This window comes from Lolium rigidum, chromosome 4, assembly GCF_022539505.1.
Source record: "Lolium rigidum isolate FL_2022 chromosome 4, APGP_CSIRO_Lrig_0.1, whole genome shotgun sequence".
In the NCBI taxonomy this organism is placed as follows: Eukaryota; Viridiplantae; Streptophyta; class Magnoliopsida; order Poales; family Poaceae; genus Lolium; species Lolium rigidum.
In genome coordinates, this window is record NC_061511.1 from 279,366,009 (window position 1) to 279,385,980 (window position 19,972).

The 19,972-nt window shown below is 44.2% G+C and overlaps 1 protein-coding gene across 1 annotated transcript; it reads right to left on the reverse strand.

The window, feature by feature from the left end:
* Nucleotides 1-15,386: 15,386 nt before the first annotated feature.
* Nucleotides 15,387-19,431, reverse strand: LOC124705373 (protein NRT1/ PTR FAMILY 3.1-like). Its single transcript, XM_047237104.1, has 3 exons — nucleotides 19,216-19,431; nucleotides 16,553-17,339; nucleotides 15,387-16,450 (listed from the first exon to the last, which is right to left on the reverse strand). Exons 1-3 carry the CDS (start codon nucleotides 19,304-19,306, stop codon nucleotides 15,529-15,531), a joined length of 1,800 nt encoding a protein of 599 aa, XP_047093060.1. The 5' UTR covers nucleotides 19,307-19,431; the 3' UTR covers nucleotides 15,387-15,528.
* Nucleotides 19,432-19,972: the final 541 nt, after the last annotated feature.

Consider the following 19,972-nt stretch of genomic DNA (forward strand, 5'->3'; position numbering starts at 1 on the left):
TAGGAAAGTGGATCTTCAAGTACCCGAAGAGTTCGTCCACGCTTGTGTCCGTCCATTTGTGCTTTGCCTTCATCTCCATAATATCGAGAGCGTATCTCAGACGGCTCTCCTCCGTCCCACGAGCTACATCGTACAACGGAGTTCTCGAGTCTACCTCGAGTTGATCCAGCTTAGCCTTCCGTCTACCAGCCGATTTTGGGGTCGGTCGATGTGTTGCTGAGAAGAAGTTCCTGAACATGACGGTCCTGCACGGCCGCGGTTAGCGGGGTATTTCTACTCATGTCCTCGTCGGCCGCATGTTCTTCCTGGCCTTCTTGATCACCATCAACGTGTGCGCCATCCTCTTCAACCTCGTCTCCATTGTCGTGTGGGGCATCCTCTCCATCACCTTCGTTATCATCATCTCCACCATCATCATCTCCATCACCATCGATATCATCATCTCCATCATCACTCATCCACCGAGTATGCCCCTCCATGAAACTATACCCGAGCAGGTGTTGATTCACTATGCCCGAGAAGGGGTCAAACAACGATCCTAGCTTGCATCTTCGACAAGGACACATTATATCCTTTCGCTTTTCGATACATGTCGGCCGTCGCGCGTTCCACGTATCTATCCACGACGCTTTCCCTCATCGCGATGACCATCGCCGCCTACAAGACAAGATAATTGATTACACCGCCGTCTCGGTTTTCACGGAAAAAATTTGGCATGACCTTTGCTAAATATTGTCATGCTCGGAGTTCCAAAATTCGCCGGAACGGAAGTTAATCAACATTCCGGCAAAACATTGGCAACTCAATGTTCCTGCACGCGTAAACAAATGCAAAACAATGCATTTACATATATGGAACCGTGCCTTTTGCAATTCTACTAGTGTAACCGCGACTTTTCACCAACTCATGAACATTCCACTCATTATTTATATACCTATTAGTTGACGCGACGTCCAAAAGCACCGGAGAGACGTCACACGTCGACTTTATGCTCGAGAGATCTAGAGAGATCTACAAATAGAGAGATCTAGCTAGATCTAGTGGAAAAGGTGGTGGGAGGAGATAGATCTAGATCTAGATCATGCAAATCATGCTAGAGGGGCTAGGTAGTGCATGATTTGCTCAAATACATCATATTTTGTTGGTTGAAATAGCTAAAATGGGTGGGAGAATGAGATAACAAGTGCTTGGGTTGATTTGCCATCACATATGAGTGTGTGAGGGTGGTGGTAGGTGGCTGGTCGAGTTATGGCATATCCCAGTTACCGCCGGCGCCTACATGCGCGTTTGCCGGCGGTAGGGCCAATTACCGCCGGCACCTACGGCCCACAAACGCCGGCGGTAAGTGCAGGATGGGTGGCTCACTCAGCCACTCGTTACCCCGGCATTTTCACTTGCGGGTTCGCCGGCGGTACAGCCCCCCTACCCCCGGCGCTTTCGGCACAATCGCCGGCGGTAAGTGCAGGATGGGTGGCCCGCCCAGCCACTCGTTACCCCCGGCATTTTCACTTCCTGGTTCGCCGGCGGTACAACCCCCTACCCCCGGCGCTTTCGGCACAAATCGCCGGCGGTAAGTGCAGGCTGGGTGGCCCGCCCAGCCACTCGTTACCCCTGGCATTTTACTTTCCGTGTTCGCCGGCGGTAAAGCCCGCACCCCCGGCGGCTTGCGTGCAACTCGCCGGCGGTAGGTTTAGGCCACCCTGGAAGGTCTTACCACCGACATTTGCAAACCGTACTCGCCGGCGGTAAGGAGTGCTGCTATAAGCCTTTCCCTAGTAGTGTTGTTAGAGAAGAACATTGGGCCGCTAACTGAAGCCATGAATCATGGTGGAAGTTTCAGTTTTGGATATATATCCTCAATCTCATATGAGAATAATAATTGTTGCCACATGCTTATGCATTAAAGAGGAGTCCATTATCTGTTGTCCATGTTGTCCCGGTATGGATGTCTAAGTTGAGAATAATCAAAAGCGAGAAATCCAAAATGCGAGCTTTCTCCTTAGACCTTTGTACAGGCGACATGGAGGTACCTCATTGTGACACTTGGTTAAAACATGTGCATTGCAAAGATCCGGTAGTCCAAGCTAATTAGGACAAGGTGCGGGCACTATTAGTATACTATGCATGAGGCTTGCAACTTGTAAGATATAATTTACATAACTCATATGCTTTATTACTACCGTTGACAAAATTGTTTCATGTTTTCAAAATAAAAGCTCTAGCACAAATATAGCAATCGATGCTTTCCTCTTTGAAGGACCATTCTTTTTTACTTTTATGTTGAGTCAGTTCACCTATTTCTCTCCATCTCAAGAAGCAAACACTTGTGTGAACTGTGCATTGATTCCTACATACTTGCATATTGCACTTGTTATATTACTCTATGTTGACAATTATCCATGAGATATACATGTTATAAGTTGAAAGCAACCGCTGAAACTTAATCTTCCTTTGTGTTGCTTCAATACCTTTACTTTGATTTATTGCTTTATGAGTTAACTCTTATGCAAGACTTATTGATGCTTGTCTTGAAGTACTATTCATGAAAAGTCTTTGCTTTATGATTCACTTGTTTACTCATGTCATTACCATTGTTATGATCGCTGCATTCATTACATATGTTTACAAATAGTATGATCAAGGTCATGATGGCATGTCACTTCAGAAATTATCTTTTGTTATCGTTTTACCTGCTCGGGACGAGGAGAACTAAGTTGGGGATGCTTGATACGTCTCTGACGTATCGATAATTTCTTATGTTCTATGTCATATTATTGATGATACCTACATGTTTTATGCACACTTTATGTCATATTCGTGCATTTTCTGGAACTAACCTATTAACAAGATGCCGAAGTGCCAGTTGTTGTTTTCTCGCTGTTTTTGGTTTCAGAAATCCTAGTAACGAAATATTCTCGGAATTGGACGAAATCAAGACCCGAGTCCCTATTTTTCCCGGAGCCTTCCAGAACACCCGAGAGCCGCCGAGAGGAAGCCCCGGGGGCCCCACACCACACTCGGCGCGGCCGAGAGGGGCCGCGCCGCCCTATGGTGTGGGCCCCCCGAGCCCCCTCCGAGGCTGCCCTTCCGCCTATTTAAAGCCTCCGTCGAGAAAACCCTGATGCGAAAAACCACGATACGGAAAACCTTCCAGAGCCGCCGCCATCGCGAAGCCAAGATCTGGGGGACATGAGTCTCTGTTCCGGCACCCTGCCGGAGCGGGGAAGTGCCCCCGGAAGGCTTCCCCATCGACACCGCTGCCATCTCCACCGCCATCTTCATCACCGCTGCTGCCCCCATGAGGAGGGAGTAGTTCTCCATCGAGGCTCGGGGCTGTACCGGTAGCTATATGGTTAATCTCTCTCCTATGTGCTTCAATACAATAATCTCATGAGCTGCCTTACATGATTGAGATTCATATGATGATGCTTGTAATCTAGATGTCGTTATGCTAGTCAAGTGAGTTTTACTTATGTGATCTCCGGAGACTCCTTGTCCCACGTGTGTAAAGGTGACCGTGTGTGCACCGTGTGGGTCTCTTAGGCTATATTTCACAGAATACTTATTCACTGTTATGAAGAGCATAGTGAAGTGCTTATTTATATCTCTTTATGATTGCAATGTGTTTTGTATCACAATTTATCTATGTGCTACTCTAGTGATGTTATTAAAGTAGTTTTATTCCTCCCGCACGGTGTAATGGTGACAAGTGTGTGCATCCGTGTTAGTACTTGGCGTAGGCTATGATTGTAATCTCTTGTAGATTATGAAGTTAACTATTGCTATGATAGTATTGATATGATCTATGCCTCCTTCATGGTATGATGGTGACAGTGTGCATACTATGTTAGTACTTGGTTTAGTCTTATTGATCTTTCATGCACTCTAAGGTTATTTAAATATGAACATTGAATTGTGGAGCTTGTTAACTCCGGCATTTAGGGTTCGTGTAATCCTACGCAATGTGTTCATCATCCAACAAGAGAGTGTAGAGTATGCATTTATCTATTCTGTTATGTGATCAATGTTGAGAGTGTCCACTAGTGAAAGTGTAATCCCTAGGCCTTGTTCCTAAATATCGCTATCGCTGCTTGTTTACTGTTTTATCTACGTTACTACTCGCTGCGTTACTACTCGCTGCGTTACTACTCGCTTGTTTACTCGTCCCGGGCAAAGCACTTTTCTCGGTGCCGTTGCTACTACTTATTCATACCACCTGTATTTCACTATCTCTTCGCCGAACTAGTGCACCTATTAGGTGTGTTGGGGACACAAGAGACTTCTTGCTTTGTGGTTGCGGGGTTGCATGAGAGGGATATCTTTGACCTCTTCCTCCCTGAGTTCGATAAACCTTGGGTGATCCACTTAAGGGAAACTTGCTGCTGTTCTACAAACCTCTGCTCTTGGAGGCCCAACACTGTCTACAAGAATAGAAGCTCCCGTAGACATCAATATCATCAATAATGTGGCATGGAACATAAGAAATTATCGATACGTCGGAGACGTATCAAACACCATGTTTTACATTGATTTATGGGGATTTACCAATGATCCCCTTTATTTGGTTATAACTCTGCAGAACATGAATTCCCTGTTTTGTGTATTTTTCACTTTCAGAGACCTATACGGAGCCAAATTGAGCCGGAGGTGTTGGAGATATGCCCAAGAGGCAATAATAAAAGTGTTTATTGTTATATCTTAGTGTTCATGATAAATGTTTACATCCCATGCTATAATTGTATTAACCAGAAACATTAATCCTTGTGTGTTTTGTAAATATAAAGGAGTCCCTAGTAAGCCTCTTGTTAAACTAGCTTGTTGATTAATAGATGATCATGGTTTCCTGATCGTGAACATTGGATGTTATTAATAACAAGGTCATATCATTAGGTGAATGATGTGATGGACATACACCCATAGTAAGTGTAGCATATGATCAAGTCATTTAGTTCTTTGTGCTTCAAGTTTTAATATGCATAGTAACTTAATCCTTCGACCATGAGATCTTGTTAATCACCTACACCGGATGGATGCTTTGATGACACCAAACACTACTGCGTAAATGGGTTGTTATAAAGGTGGCATTAAGTGTTCGGAAAGTATAGGGTTGAGGAACTTGTATCAATAGTGGGATTTGTCCATCCTAATGATGGATAGATATACTCTGGGCCCTCTCGGTGGAATGATATCTAATTATCTTGCAAGCATGTGAATGGTTCACAAGGGATATCATATCACGGTACGAGTAAAGAGTACTTATCAGTAACGAGGTTGAACTAGGTATGAAGATACCGACGATCAAACTTCGGATAAGTAAAATATCGCGAGACAAAGGGAATTGTTATTTTATGTGAATGGTTCTTTCGATCACGAAGTCATCGTTGAATATGTGGGAGCTATTATGGATCTCCAGGTCCCGCTATTAGTTATTGATCGGAGAGGAGTCTCGATCATGTCCGCATAGTTCTCGAACCGTAGGGTGACACACTTAAGGTTTGATGTTATTTTAAGTAGATATGGAATATGGAATGGAGTTCGAATGTTGTTCGGAGTCTCGGATGGGATCCAGGACATCACGAGGAGTTCTGGAATGGTCCGGAGAATAAGATTCATATATAGGAAGTCACTTTCCAAGTTTGGAAATGATCCGGTGCATTTATGGAAGGCGCTAGAATGTTCTAGAACCTTCCGGAAGAAATCACCATGGAAGGTGGAGTCCCGAATGGACTCTGATACGTCTCCGACGTATCGATAATTTCTTATGTTCTATGCCATATTATTGATGATACCTACATGTTTTATGCACACTTTATGTCATATTTGTGCATTTTCTGGAACTAACCTATTAACAAGATGCCGAAGTGCCGGTTCTCGTTTCTGCTGTTTTTGGTTTCGAAATCCTAGTAACGAAATATTCTCGGAATTGGACGAAACGAAGACCCGGGGGCCTATTTTTCCACGGAGCTTCCGAAGACCGAAGAACATACGAAGTGGGGCCACGAGGTGGCGACACCACAAGGCGGCGCGGCCCGGGGGGCCCGCGCCGCCCTATGGTGTGGCCCCTCGTCCGGCCCCCGACTCTGCCCTTCCGCCTACTTAAAGCCTCCGTCGCGAAACCCCCGATGCAAAAAACCACGATACGGAAAACCTTCCGGAGACGCCGCCGCCGCCGATCCCATCTCGGGGATTCCGGAGATCTCCTCCGGCACCCTGCCGGAGAGGGGATTCATCTCCCGGAGGACTCTACACCGCCATGGTCGCCTCCGGAGTGATGAGTGAGTAGTTCACCCTCGGACTATGGGTCCATAGCAGTAGCTAGATGGTTGTCTTCTCCTCATTGTGCTTCATTGTTGGATCTTGTGAGCTGCCTAACATGATCAAGATCATCTATCCGTAATTCTATATGTTGTGTTTGTCGGGATCCGATGGATAGAGAATACCATGTCATGTTAATTATCAAGTTATTACATATGTGTTGTTTATGATCTTGCATGCTCTCCGTTACTAGTAGAGGCTCGGCCAAGTTTTTGCTTTTAACTCCAAGAGGGAGTATTTATGCTCGATAGTGGGTTCATGCCCGCATTGACACCGGGACGAGTGACGAAAGTTCTAAGGTTGTGTTGTACTTGTTGCCACTAGGGATAAAACATTGGCGCTATGTCCGAGGATGTAGTTGTTGATTACATTACGCACCATACTTAATGCAATTGTCCGTTGCTTTGCAACTTAATACTGGAGGGGGTTCGGATGATAACCCGAAGGTGGACTTTTTAGGCATAGATGCAGTTGGATGGCGGTCTATGTACTTTGTCGTAATGCCCAATTAAATCTCACTATACTTATCATGTCATGTATGTGCATTGTTATGCTCTCTCTATTTGTCAATTGCCCGAATGTAATTTGTTCACCCAACATGCTTTATCTTATGGGAGAGACACCTCTAGTGAACTGTGGACCCCGGTCCATTCTTTTAATACTGAAATACAAATCTGCTGCAATACTTGTTTTACTATTTTCTCTCGCAAACAATCATCTTCCACACAATACGGTTAATCCTTTGTTACAAGCAAGTCGGTGAGATTGACAACCTCATCTGTTTCGTTGGGGCAAAGTACTTTGGTTGTGTTGTGCAGGTTCCACGTTGGCGCCGGAATCTATGGTGTTGCGCCGCACTACATCCCGCCGCCATCAACCTTCAACGTGCTTCTTGGCTCCTCCTGGTTCGATAAACCTTGGTTTCTTTCGAGGGAAAACTTTGCTGCCGTGCGCATCATACCTTCCTCTTGGGGTTGCCCAACGAACGTGTGAAATACACGCCATCAAGCTCTTTTTCTGGCGCCGTTGCCGTGGAGATCAAGACACGCTGCAAGGGGAGTCTCCACTTCTCAATCTCTTTACTTTGTTTTTGTCTTGCTTTATTTTATTTACTACTTTGTTTGCTGCACTTATATCAAAACACAAAAAAATTAGTTGCTAGCTTTACTTTATTTATTGTCTTGTTTGCTATATCAAAAACACAAAAAAAATTAGTTTACTTGCATTTACTTTATCTAGTTTGCTTTATTTACTACCGCTAAAATGAGTAATCCTGAAGTTGAAGTTCGTTCATTTAAGCAACAAGGGGGAGAATGTTTAAAAGATGCTTGGTATAGAATTAGTGATGCCCATAATAGGTGCACTAAGAAACACTCCACTACTATCCTACTCAGGAATTTTTATGTTGGTATCTCTAGCTGGAATAGATATGTTCTTGATTGTCTCGCGGGAGGTAACTTCCTAGGTGCTCCCGCTTTAGAAGCTAGCTGCATTATTGAGAGTTTATTTGGAACACCACCTGTTAATGAAACTAAAATTGAAACCTCCCTTGAGGATGTTATGAAAAAATTGGAAGCCATAGAGAAAAATTTTCCGAGTGTTGAAACTAAGTTGGAGATATTACTTGATAAAACTGATGAACTTGATAAATCCTTAGGGGGAATTGATGAAAGAATTAGTGTCTTAGGAACTTGTGTTGACCATGATAATCAAAATAATAGGATTGGCGAACTTGAAAAAGCTATGGGAACCTTGGGTTCAACCTTTTCATCTTTACAGTTTAGAGAGAAAGCTTATGTGGGAAAGGAGCAAAAGTTTATGTATGTCTCTAAAATGCCTAAACCGAAGAAATATTATTATAGGCCTAAAATTGACAAAGCCCCTAGTACCACTACAAATGGGGGAGCTTATGATATCAATGATCCATCTCGCGATAATACTTGAGATACACTTTCTGCGCCTAGCTGAAAGGCGTTAAAGAAAAGGGCTTATGGGAGACAACCCATGTTTTTACTCCAGTATTTTTGTTTTATATTTGTGTCTTGGAAGTTGTTTACTACTGTAGCAACCTCTCCTTATCTTAGTTTTATGTTTTGTTGTGCCAAGTAAAGTCTTTGATAGAAAAGTAAGTACTAGATTTGGATTACTGCGCAGTTCCAGATTTCTTTGCTGTCACGAATCTGGGTCTATCTCCCTGTAGGTAGCTCAGAAAATTACGCCAATTTACGAGCATGATCCTCAGATATGTACGCAACTTTCATTCAATTTGAGCATTTTCGTTTGAGCAAGTCTGGTGGCCTAATAAAATCCATCTTTACGGACTGTTCTGTTTTGACAGATTCTGTCTTTTATTTCGCATTGCCTCTTTTGCTATGTTGGATGAATTTCTTTGATCCATTAATGTCCAGTAGCTTTATGCAATGTCCAGAAGTGTTAAGAATGATTGTGTCACCTCTGAACATGTGAATTTTTATTATGCACTAACCCTCTAATGAGTTGTTTCGAGTTTGGTGTGGAGGAAGTTTTCAAGGATCAAGAGAGGAGTATGATGCAACAAGATCAAGGAGAGTGAAAGCTCTAAGCTTGGGGATGCCCCGGTGGTTCACCCCTGCATATTCTAAGAAGACTCAAGCGTCTAAGCTTGGGGATGCCCAAGGCATCCCCTTCTTCATCGACAAAATTATCAGGTTCCTCCCCTGAAACTATATTTTTATTCCGTCACATCTTATGTACTTTGCTTGGAGCGTCGGTTTGTTTTTGTTTTTGTTTTGTTTGAATAAAATGGATCCTTGCATTCACTTTATGGGAGAGAGACACGCTCCGCTGTAGCATATGGACAAATATGTCCTTAGGTTCTACTCATAGTATTCATGGCGAAGTTTCTTCTTCGTTAAATTGGTATATGGTTGGAATTGGAAAATGATACATGTAGTAAAATGCTATAATGTCTTGGATAATGTGATACTTGGCAATTGTTGTGCTCATGTTTACGCTCTTGCATCATATACTTTGCACCCATTAATGAAGAAACACTTAGAGCTTGCTAATTTGGTTTGCATATTTGGTTTCTCTAAAGTATAGATAACATCTAGTATTGAGTTTTGAACAACAAGGAAGACGGTATGGAGTCTTATAATGTTTACCATATGTCTTTTATGTGAGTTTTGCTGTACTGTTCATCCTTGTGTTTGTTTCAAATAACCTTGCTAGCCTAAACCTTGTATCGAGAGGGAATACTTCTCATGCATCCAAAATACTTGAGCCAACCACTATGCCATTTGTGTCCACCATACCTACCTACTACATGGTATTTATCCGCCATTCCAAAGTAAATTGCTTGAGTGCTACCTTTAAAATTCCATCATTCACCTTTGCAATATATAGCTCATGGGACAAATAGCTTAAAAACTATTGTGGTATTGAATATGTACTTATGCACTTTATCTCTTATTAAGTTGCTTGTTGTGCGATAACCATGCTTCGGGGACGCCATCAACTATTCTTTGTTGGATATCATGTGAGTTGCTATGCATGTCCGTCTTGTCTGAAGTAAGAGAGATCTACCACCTTTATGGTTGGAGCATGCATGTTGTTAGAGAAGAACTTTGGGCCGCTAACTAAAGCCATGAATCATGGTGGAAGTTTCAGTTTGGACACATATCCTCAATCTCATATGAGAATAATAATTGTTGTCACATGCTTATGCATTAAAGAGGAGTCCATTATCCGTTGTCCATGTTGTCCCGGTATGGATGTCTAAGTTGAGAATAATCAAAAGCGAGAAATCCAAAATGCGAGCTTTCTCCTTAGACCTTTGTACGAGCGGCATGGAGGTACCCCATTGTGACACTTGGTTAAAACATGTGCATTGCAAAGATCCGGTAGTCCAAGTTAATTAGGACAAGGTGCGGGCACTATTAGTATACTATGCATGAGGCTTGCAACTTGTAAGATATAATGTACATAACTCATATGCTTTATTACTACCGTTGACAAAATTGTTTCATGTTTTCAAAATAAAAGCTCTAGCACAAATATAGCAATCGATGCTTTCCTCTTTGAAGGACCATTCTTTTTACTTTTATGTTGAGTCAGTTCACCTATCTCTCTCCACCTCAAGAAGCAAACACTTGTGTGAACTGTGCATTGATTCCTACATACTTGCATATTGTACTTGTTATATTACTCTATGTTGACTATTATCCATGAGATATACATGTTACAAGTTGAAAGCAACCGCTGAAACTTAATCTTCCTTTGTGTTGCTTCAATACCTTTACTTTGATTTATTGCTTTATGAGTTAACTCTTATGCAAGACTTATTAATACTTGTCTTGAAGTACTATTCATGAAAAGTCTTTGCTATATGATTCACTTGTTTACTCATGTCATTACCATTGTTTTGATCGCTGCATTCACTACATATGTTTACAAATAGTATGATCAAGGTTATGATGGCATATCACTTCGAAATTATCTTTGTTATCGTTTTACCTGCTCGGGACGAGCGAGAACTAAGCTTGGGGATGCTGATACGTCTCCGACGTATCGATAATTTCTTATGTTCTATGCCATATTATTGATGATACCTACATGTTTTATGCACACTTTATGTCATATTTGTGCATTTTCTGGAACTAACCTATTAACAAGATGCCGAAGTGCCAGTTCTCGTTTTCTCGCTGTTTTTGGTTTCAGAAATCCTAGTAACGAAATATTCTCGGAATTGGACGAAACGAAGACCCAGGGGCCTATTTTTCCACGGAGCTTCCAGAAGACCGAAGAACATACGAAGTGGGGCCACGAGGTGGCGACACCACAAGGCGGCGCGGCCCAGGGGGCCCGCGCCGCCCTATGGTGTGGCCCCCTCGTCTGGCCCCCGACTCTGCCCTTCCGCCTACTTAAAGCCTCCGTCGCGAAACCCCTGATGCGAAAAACCACGATACGGAAAACCTTCCAGAGACGCCGCCGCCGCCGATCCCATCTCGGGGATTATGGAGATCTCCTCCGGCACCCTGCCGGAGAGGGGATTCATCTCCCGGAGGACTCTACACCGCCATGGTCGCCTCCGGAGTGATGAGTGAGTAGTTCACCCCTGGACTATGGGTCCATAGCAGTAGCTAGATGGTTGTCTTCTCCTCATTGTGCTTCATTGTTGGATCTTGTGAGCTGCCTAACATGATCAAGATCATCTATCCGTAATTCTATATGTTGTGTTTGTCGGGATCCGATGGATAGAGAATACCATGTCATGTTAATTATCAAGCTATTACATATGTGTTGTTTATGATCTTGCATGCTCTCCGTTACTAGTAGAGGCTCGGCCAAGTTTTTACTTTTAACTCCAAGAGGGAGTATTTATGCTCGATAGTGGGTTCATGCCTGCATTGACACCGGGACAGATGACTGAAAGTTCTAAGGTTGTGTTGTGCTGTTGCCACTAGGGATAAAACATTGGCGCTATGTCCGAGGATGTAGTTGTTGATTACATTACGCACCATACTTAATGCAATTGTCTCGTTGCTTTGCAACTTAATACCGGAGGGGTTCGGATGATAACTCGAAGGTGGACTTTTTAGGCATAGATGCAGTTGGATGGAGGTCTATGTACTTTGTCGTAATGCCCAATTAAATCTCACTATACTTATCATGTCATGTATGTGCATTGTTATGCTCTCTCTATTTGTCAATTGCCCGACTGTAATTTGTTCACCCAACATGCTTTATCTTATGGGAGAGACACCTCTAGTGAACTGTGGACCCCGGTCCATTCTTTTAATACTGAAATACAAATCTGCTGCAATACTTGTTTTACTATTTTCTCTGCAAACAATCATCTTCCACACAATACGGTTAATCCTTTGTTACAGCAAGCCGGTGAGATTGACAACCTCACTGTTTCGTTGGGTCAAAGTACTTTGGTTGTGTTGTGCAGGTTCCACGTTGGCGCCGGAATCTCTGGTGTTGCGCCGCACTACATCCCGCCGCCATCAACCTTCAACGTGCTTCTTGGCTCCTCCTGGTTCGATAAACCTTGGTTTCTTTCTGAGGGAAAACTTGCTGCTGTGCGCATCATACCTTCCTCTTGGGGTTGCCCAACGAACGTGTGAAATACACGCCATCAGACTCCACCAACCCTAGCCAGCCAACCAAAGGGGAAGGTGGAGTCCATGGTGGAATCCACCACCATGGCCGGCCATAGGGGAAGGAAAGGGAGGAGTCCCACTTCCCCTAGGTTTCACCCATATGGAAGATTTTGAGTTGGACTCTTATTCGGATTTTGGGCAAACCCTTGGGGGTCCCACCTATATAAAGAGAGGGAGAGGGAGAGGGCTGACTACTACTTGGCCGCACCACCAAGGGGCTCCATGGCCGACGCCCCAAGCCCCCCTCTCTCCCAAACCCTAGCTACTCCCTCCTCCTTCTTCTCCCGCGGTGCTTACGGCGAAGCGCTGCCGGAGATCTCCACCACCACCGTCACCACGTCGTCGTGCTGGCGGGATTTCGAGGAGGATCTACTACTTCCCCTGCCCGCTGGAACGGGGAGAAGGACATCGTCATCAACACCGTACGTGTGACCGAGTGCGGAGGTGCTGCCCGATTGTGGCACCGTCAAGATCTTCTACGCGCTTCTGAAAGCGGCAAGTGATCGACTACATCCACCAGGAGATTTATCTCATTAACGCTTAGCGATCTTCAAGGGTATGTTGATCTTCACCTCGTTGCTACCATCTACTAGATTAGATCTTGGCTTGTTATTCGTTCTTGCGGTAGGAATTTTTTTGTTTTCTATGCTACGAATCCCAACAGGAGGTTGGAGCGTCATTTTTTCATCGGGATGAATACCCTGGGACCTGGAAGGGCCTAAGGCCCAAAAGAGCCCATGTGGCACGCCCAAACATGTAGGGCACGCCACCTGCCCTCTTTTGGCTGCCGATCGTCCAAATAGCGTGATCTTTTTGCACACCGACGTATTTTGATCTAAAATCACTATATATATATGACCCCAAAGAGTTCTCGGAGGAGAGCGCCCCAGAAGACGGAAACACAAAAACAGTGGCTGCAACACCGAAGATTGGAGGGGGTGGACTCTGTCGGGATCACCAACGAAGGGATCTCCACCATCTCCAACGTCTTCATCATCATCACCATGATCAAGAGGGAGTAGTCCACCTTTGGACTACGGGTTTGTGGCAGTAGCTTGATCTATTTCTCTCATGTTCTTCATAGTTCTTAGTGCCATATGAGTTGCCCAACATGATTATGGCCATATTTGTAATACCTATGTGGGAGATCTTTACTCTATGATATTGTGCTATGAGATCTGATCGTATTTTGTGCAAGATGTATTGATATATGCATATTATATGTACCCCGTTCTTAAGTATTGGTTCTGATCCAACTTTTATGCAAGAGCGTGTGTGGGGTGATGTGTGTATTAGATGGAGTAGCATGATTTTAATGATTGAGTAGTGACAACAAATTCATGATCTGTTATGTTTTTGCCTTTTCTTTTGCTACCTCACTAGGGATAAAGTGAATGCATGTGCTATGTTCGTCATGTGCCAAAAGTGATTATCTTGTTTGTTTAAGGTAGCATATTTGATATTTAAACATCATGTCAAAATACTTATGGCTAAGCTCTGTTAATTCTTAATAAAAGATTGCATGGAGTTTTCCTATTCTTGTGGAGTATAAGAGAGATGTGTTGCATCATCTCTATGTTAGGACGTGATGCCCATATGAATGTGTATCTTTCACATGTTTTTATTTGCATCTTCATATCTCATTGATGAATTTTTATTGTCCACTACAACTTAAAAGAGAGAATAGTGAAGTGAACTCATGAACCCTGGTCCATTTTTATCATAAGAAGCACCTTTATATTGCTTTTATCTTAGTTTTTATTTGCGCAATATTTTAATCCGAAAATACAAAAATACTTAGTTCCTTTAATTACACACAAAACCCCAAAACAACTATCTCTTTACCGCATTTACTTAGTTTACTTTACTTGTATTACATTTTTATTTACTATTATTAATACGAAATCTTGTACTTGACAACCACACGTGGAGTTGGGGACACAAGGTAGTATCTTACTTTGCAGGATTGCTAGAAGAAGAGGAAAGGAGACGACTCTTTCCTAATTTCTCGAGAGTTCGATATAAACCCTCTGATTCATCATTGTGGGGAAAATTCTTCGCTGACACAACACTCTGCACTTTGAGTCCCAACGTCATCAATATTCCACTAAAAATTAAGATTTTTGCATGCTATCTTCACAAGGGTGTAATATTCACCAGAAACAACCTTGTACAATACAATTAGCATGGAAGTACGTAGTGTGTTTTCTATCATCACTTACTTTATATGATCAGTCATCCAAGAAGGTTCTACATTATACATGCCATGGTGTTGCAAATATTTTCGGCAACTAGATAAACGGTGTGGATCATAGGGTTAAAATACTTATTACAGTGAGAGAGCGCTTGCCATTATTTTGTTGCTATGGCTATATAAAAATTACAAGGTATTTAAAGATAAAATTCTTCTCTCATGTAGGTTATCCACATGTGCACAACTTTGCTTTGCTCATGGTCGTCTTTACAACATGTGAGGAATCGCGACCTGTTTATGCAGGTGTCTACATAGTTGGAGTATAGGGTGAGAAATAATTTTGGATGGCAACATAATATGCGGATTGGACCTCCATCACATTATGTGTCGTTACAGTGCCCTTTTGGTACAATATTAGTCTAGACGAAGTTAAAAATCTTCCTCTTACAACTTCTTGCGATAAACAGAAATAAAATTGATCGAGAAGAAATTACAACCAAGTTTAATATTGCCATACAGATAGTTTATACTAGGAGATGCCAATAATTAGACTACAAAGTGTTTGTAAAGCAGTATAGGCAAAACTGTGAACATAAACACTTAGACAAAAACATCTTGTTCTGTGGGCTGCAACAATTTCACTCAGAGGAGGGAGAACATGAATCTTAGTCGATGTTACAACTCATGCTAGCATGCATTTACGATGCAATCCTATGGTTTAGGAGTGGATCTAGATTAAGCTAGTTCTCACCTGAGAATTAGCATACCTCTTTTATATCATGTAAAAGATACATTTTCTAATTGTGATTGTACCATTATTCTATCCCAACGCAAGTCATCTTCTAGCCCGGGACAGAGGTCCAAACGCACAATCTAGCTTGTCCGTGAATTGAAGCTGGCACCCTTCTTGTCCTTGTTGGTGCCATTGGCATTGCCATCGTAGGGCTCGACCTCCTCGTCGCATCCGACCGTCTCCAATGGCTTGAAGGTGTAGTACTTGACGCAGACGAAGAAGTAAATCAGGTTGAGCCCCTCCAGCCCGACGACGAGCCAGTAGTAGTTATCGAGCTTCCCTCTGTTGAGGTTGTCCTGGAGCCACTGCCCGCTCCCCCGCGTCTTCTCGTGCACGATGGTCACGAGCACCGTGCCCAGGTAGCTCCCCGCCGAGATAGTGAGCCAGTAGAGCGCCGCCGCGGTGCTCCGCATGCTCTCGGGCGCCTGGTCGTACAGGAACTCCATGCGCCCCACGTCCATGAAGGCGTTGGCCACGCCGTGGATGGCGTACTGCGGCACCAGCCAGAAGACGCTGATGGGCAGCATGGCGCCCTTGGGCGCGTCCAGCATCCCGCTCGCGGCGGCCACGGACCTGCGCCTCTTCTCGACGGCCGCGGCGGCCACGTTCCCCAGCATGGCGATCGTCATGCCGACGCCCGTGCGCTGGAGGTGGGTGATGCCGTTGGGGCGGCCGGTGAAGCGGCGGAGCACGCGCACGAGCACGCGGTCGTAGAAGGCCAGGGTGACCAGCATGGCCAGGTTGTTGAAGATGAGCATGGAGGCCGGCGGGATCTTGAAGCTCGGCGTGATGTCGCGGTCCATGGTGCGCGCCTGCTGGATCGCGAAGCTGCTGTTGTGCGACGACGCGGTCACCATCAGGATTCCCGCCGCCCAGATGGGTAGCATGCGCACGATCGACTTGATCTCCTCCACCCGGTGCACCGTCGACAGCCGCCACAGCTTCGGCTCGCCGGAAGGCAGCACGTCGCCCTCCATCACTATCGCCGCCTTGTCAAAGAACCTTAGCATCATTGAAGAAATAACAGTTAGTTCATTAGCGGGCTCGTTCAGCTTGCTAAAATTATTGTCAATAGCTTGCAGAGTACGTAGCATTACAGCTTACTTTAGCTGGTCGGTGTGGAGAAGGCGGCCAGTGGTCGAGATGCCGGCGTCGAGCACCTTGTCATCGTACAGGAGGTCGGGGTCTGGCAAAACGGCTTTCCTCTTCTTGAACGCGGCCGCCGCGACCTGCGCCAGCCGGACCAGAGGGCTGCCGCCGGGCGGCATCCTGACATACAGCGAGTACCCGGACACGAAGCCGATCACGGCGACGAACATGGCGATGGTGGGCACACCGAGACCCCACCCCCACCCAACGTTCTCCTGGATGTACACCACCACGGTGACCGCCATGAGCTTGGCGAGCTCGATGCCGAAGAAGTAGAGGTTGAAGAAGCTCCACATGGGGGCCTTGCCGCCACGGCGCTTGCGCGCGTCCAGCTCGAGCTGGTCGGCTCCAAACGCCATGTTGCATGGCCGCGTGCCCCCGGAGCCGATGGACGTGGCGAGCAGCGACAGGTAGAGGACGGCGATCTGGTAGGTGGAGGCCCGCTGGCACTCGACGGCGTGCTTCGCGCAGGGCGGCGGGCGGAGCGAGGGAAGCGCGGCCGAGAGGGTGAGACAGACCATGCCGAGCTGGTAGATGATGGAGCCGACGGTAATGGTCCAGAAGCGGCCGGCGAAGGAGTCGGCGATGAGGCCACCGACGAGAGGGGTGAGATTGGTGGTGCCGTGGTAGTTTGTGAGTATGTTGGAGGCCTCCACGAGCGGTAGGTGCAGCTGCAGGGTGAGGTATGTGATCAGGTTCGAGCCAAACCCCACCGTCGCCAGCCGGTCGCAGAAGTCGTTTGCTGTTCATCATGTGCAACAGTGGCGGGAAATGTTAAATTTCAAATTGTAGTATGCTCAACCAGTTTTGCTGAACTTCAAAGAAGTACTTAAGATACCTACAAATTATGTAATAAGATTCTTTTTTTCTAATATACTGCAGTCATGCTTATACATGATAGTTTTTGTTTTGAGAAAATTCCACTTCTAACCCTTAGTTATGATCTTGTGACAGTTTACTCTATTTAACTTGTTTGACATTGTTGCAACTTAGGTGTGGTTTTGTGACAGTTTTTACCCTCATTTTGTAGTATTATGTGTATTGATAAGCCTCTTGTGGGAGGGGAGAGGGGGCTGCTGGTCTCCATGCCCCCATCACTAATGACAATTTAATAGAACGATTTGACAATGAAAATATGCCATGAATTGTAATTATCCTAACAAAAAGTGTCCTAGTTCTCGGTCTAATAAGCCGGCATGTCATCTTAAGAAGTGAATCTAACTTCTAAATTTAGGAGATGTAATAAAAATGGGATAATAGATGTCAAAACGTCAAAACAAAGGGATAAATTGTAGTAAGATTTTTTTAACGGAGAAAATGCTATGCATGAACCCAACAATGGAGGCAAGGAGTGTAGTTTACTCTTATTTTTCGGCAAGTACTATTCAAATTGTATTTGACTAGTTCTAGTTGCTCTAAATATTTTGAAAAGGCGGCTGACTTGATTGTGATCCATGCATACAAGAAAAGGTAATGGTAATCCACATGGATATATAACATGATATAGGGTTGATAAATGACGACTTTGAGATATCTATACATCTTACATATTCGGATGTACAAAAGGAGATGCTTTAGCAATAGAAGGGGAATTTCTTCTTTACAATTAATGGTCCCTTTGTCGCGTGCAAACATCACACGAATAAGTTCATTTCCAGCAATAATAGGAAAGAGAAGCTCCCTACATCCGGACAATTAAAACTTCTCTTGCGGGTCTCTTTGCTTCGCATGATCGAGTCTAGGAACATAGAATTAGCAAAAGAATGTAGGATCAAGATGTCCCCTATATAAATTGAAAATGTAGGATTGATATGTCAATTCCAATTTTAACACTTGACACTCACTATCAAGTCTCGACCACTCAAAAGTTCTAAAAGTTCGCCATAGACGATTTGGTTCTGGATTTCTGCACGTAGCAACAGTACTGTACTGGCATTGTTTGACAAGGTTGCCGATAATTGGTACTGCATGAGACACTATGAGAACTACAGTTTGGCAGTTTATAATTTCCGTACTCAGAGAAGAGAATCTTATGCTTTTCACCAGGTTGGGTTCCTCGATGTGATTCCAAAAACGTCATTTTACTTCAGTCTTATCGTGTCACGTCGTTTTGAACAAAATGGACCTACTACAGATCACGAGCTTCGTGAAATATATTGCAGGCACCTCGAACTATTGCCTAATTAAGCTTTTGTGCAGGTGTTATTAAAACAGTAACAGTTTTCGCCTGTTTTCGCAAATTAACTGCACAACTCTCTTCTTCTTGATTAATGAACGAGACTAGTGTTTTGTCTCCGTTGCAAAAAAAAAAAAAAAAAAAACTTGTTTCGTTCTTAAAAGATTTTTGTTTTATGTGCAGCCTCCACTGAATCCTAAGGTAAATCGGTAGCACTGTATATCTGCGGTCATCCAGCATAAGAAGACCAAAAAAAAAGTGAAAATTCCAGTGGAGCAATACTGGAAACCAGCTGAGGCGAAACCACTAGCTAATCAGTGGGAGCAGTCGAGCAGAGATCAGGAGATCACACGAGTATCTATCTACACCAATCTCAAATTGCGTCGTTAAGATTCACGAGAGGACAGAAAATACGGAAGGCGAGAAAGGATGAACCAATCACCTAGGATGAACGGCATGGTCCTGAAGCCGCCCTGCTTCGCCTTCTTCTTCTCGGCGACATCCTTGGCGCCCCCTCTCCCGTCCTCGGACATTGTTTCTTCTCCGTTACTTCGGCGAGATTCTCTCGCTCTCTCCGCCGGAGCGGTGGAGGAGAGCTAGCTAGGAGGAGCTACGGTTAGGCGCTGGCTGGCTATAGCTCCGTGGCGCGCGTGCGTGAGAATGGAGCCAGATGGTGAGGTATCTAGTTTGTCTACACGCCTTTATATAGCGTTGGTGCTAAGTTTGACATATCCGTCCGCAGGAAAAAGTCTCCGGAATGGGAGGCATCCGCTCCACTACAAGATGATTGAGATGTGACGACGTCCACTACAGTCAGATCGAAATGGCATCAGGACACAATTTAGATATCTTGATCGGCTTCGATACCCATTCCAATCCAAATTAATTGACTCAAGTTTATCTAGATGTAGATGTATCTAGACGTATTTATTGACTAGAATATCTATATCTCGATAAAATTGAGATTATTAAAAACAGAAGCTACCGTTCCTTTATCAGATCAAAATGGCATCGCGACGCCATTTAGATATATGATTGATCGCAAGATCGTCAAGACATTTACTTTACGGAAAAACTCGTAAATAGGGTAGTGTTAGCCGAGTGTGGATTTTTGTACCTCGAGCTACACATAGCTCATTTTTTCAAAAATTCAAAAATAATACTTTAAAGTTTAAAAAATATCTTAATTTTTTTGATGT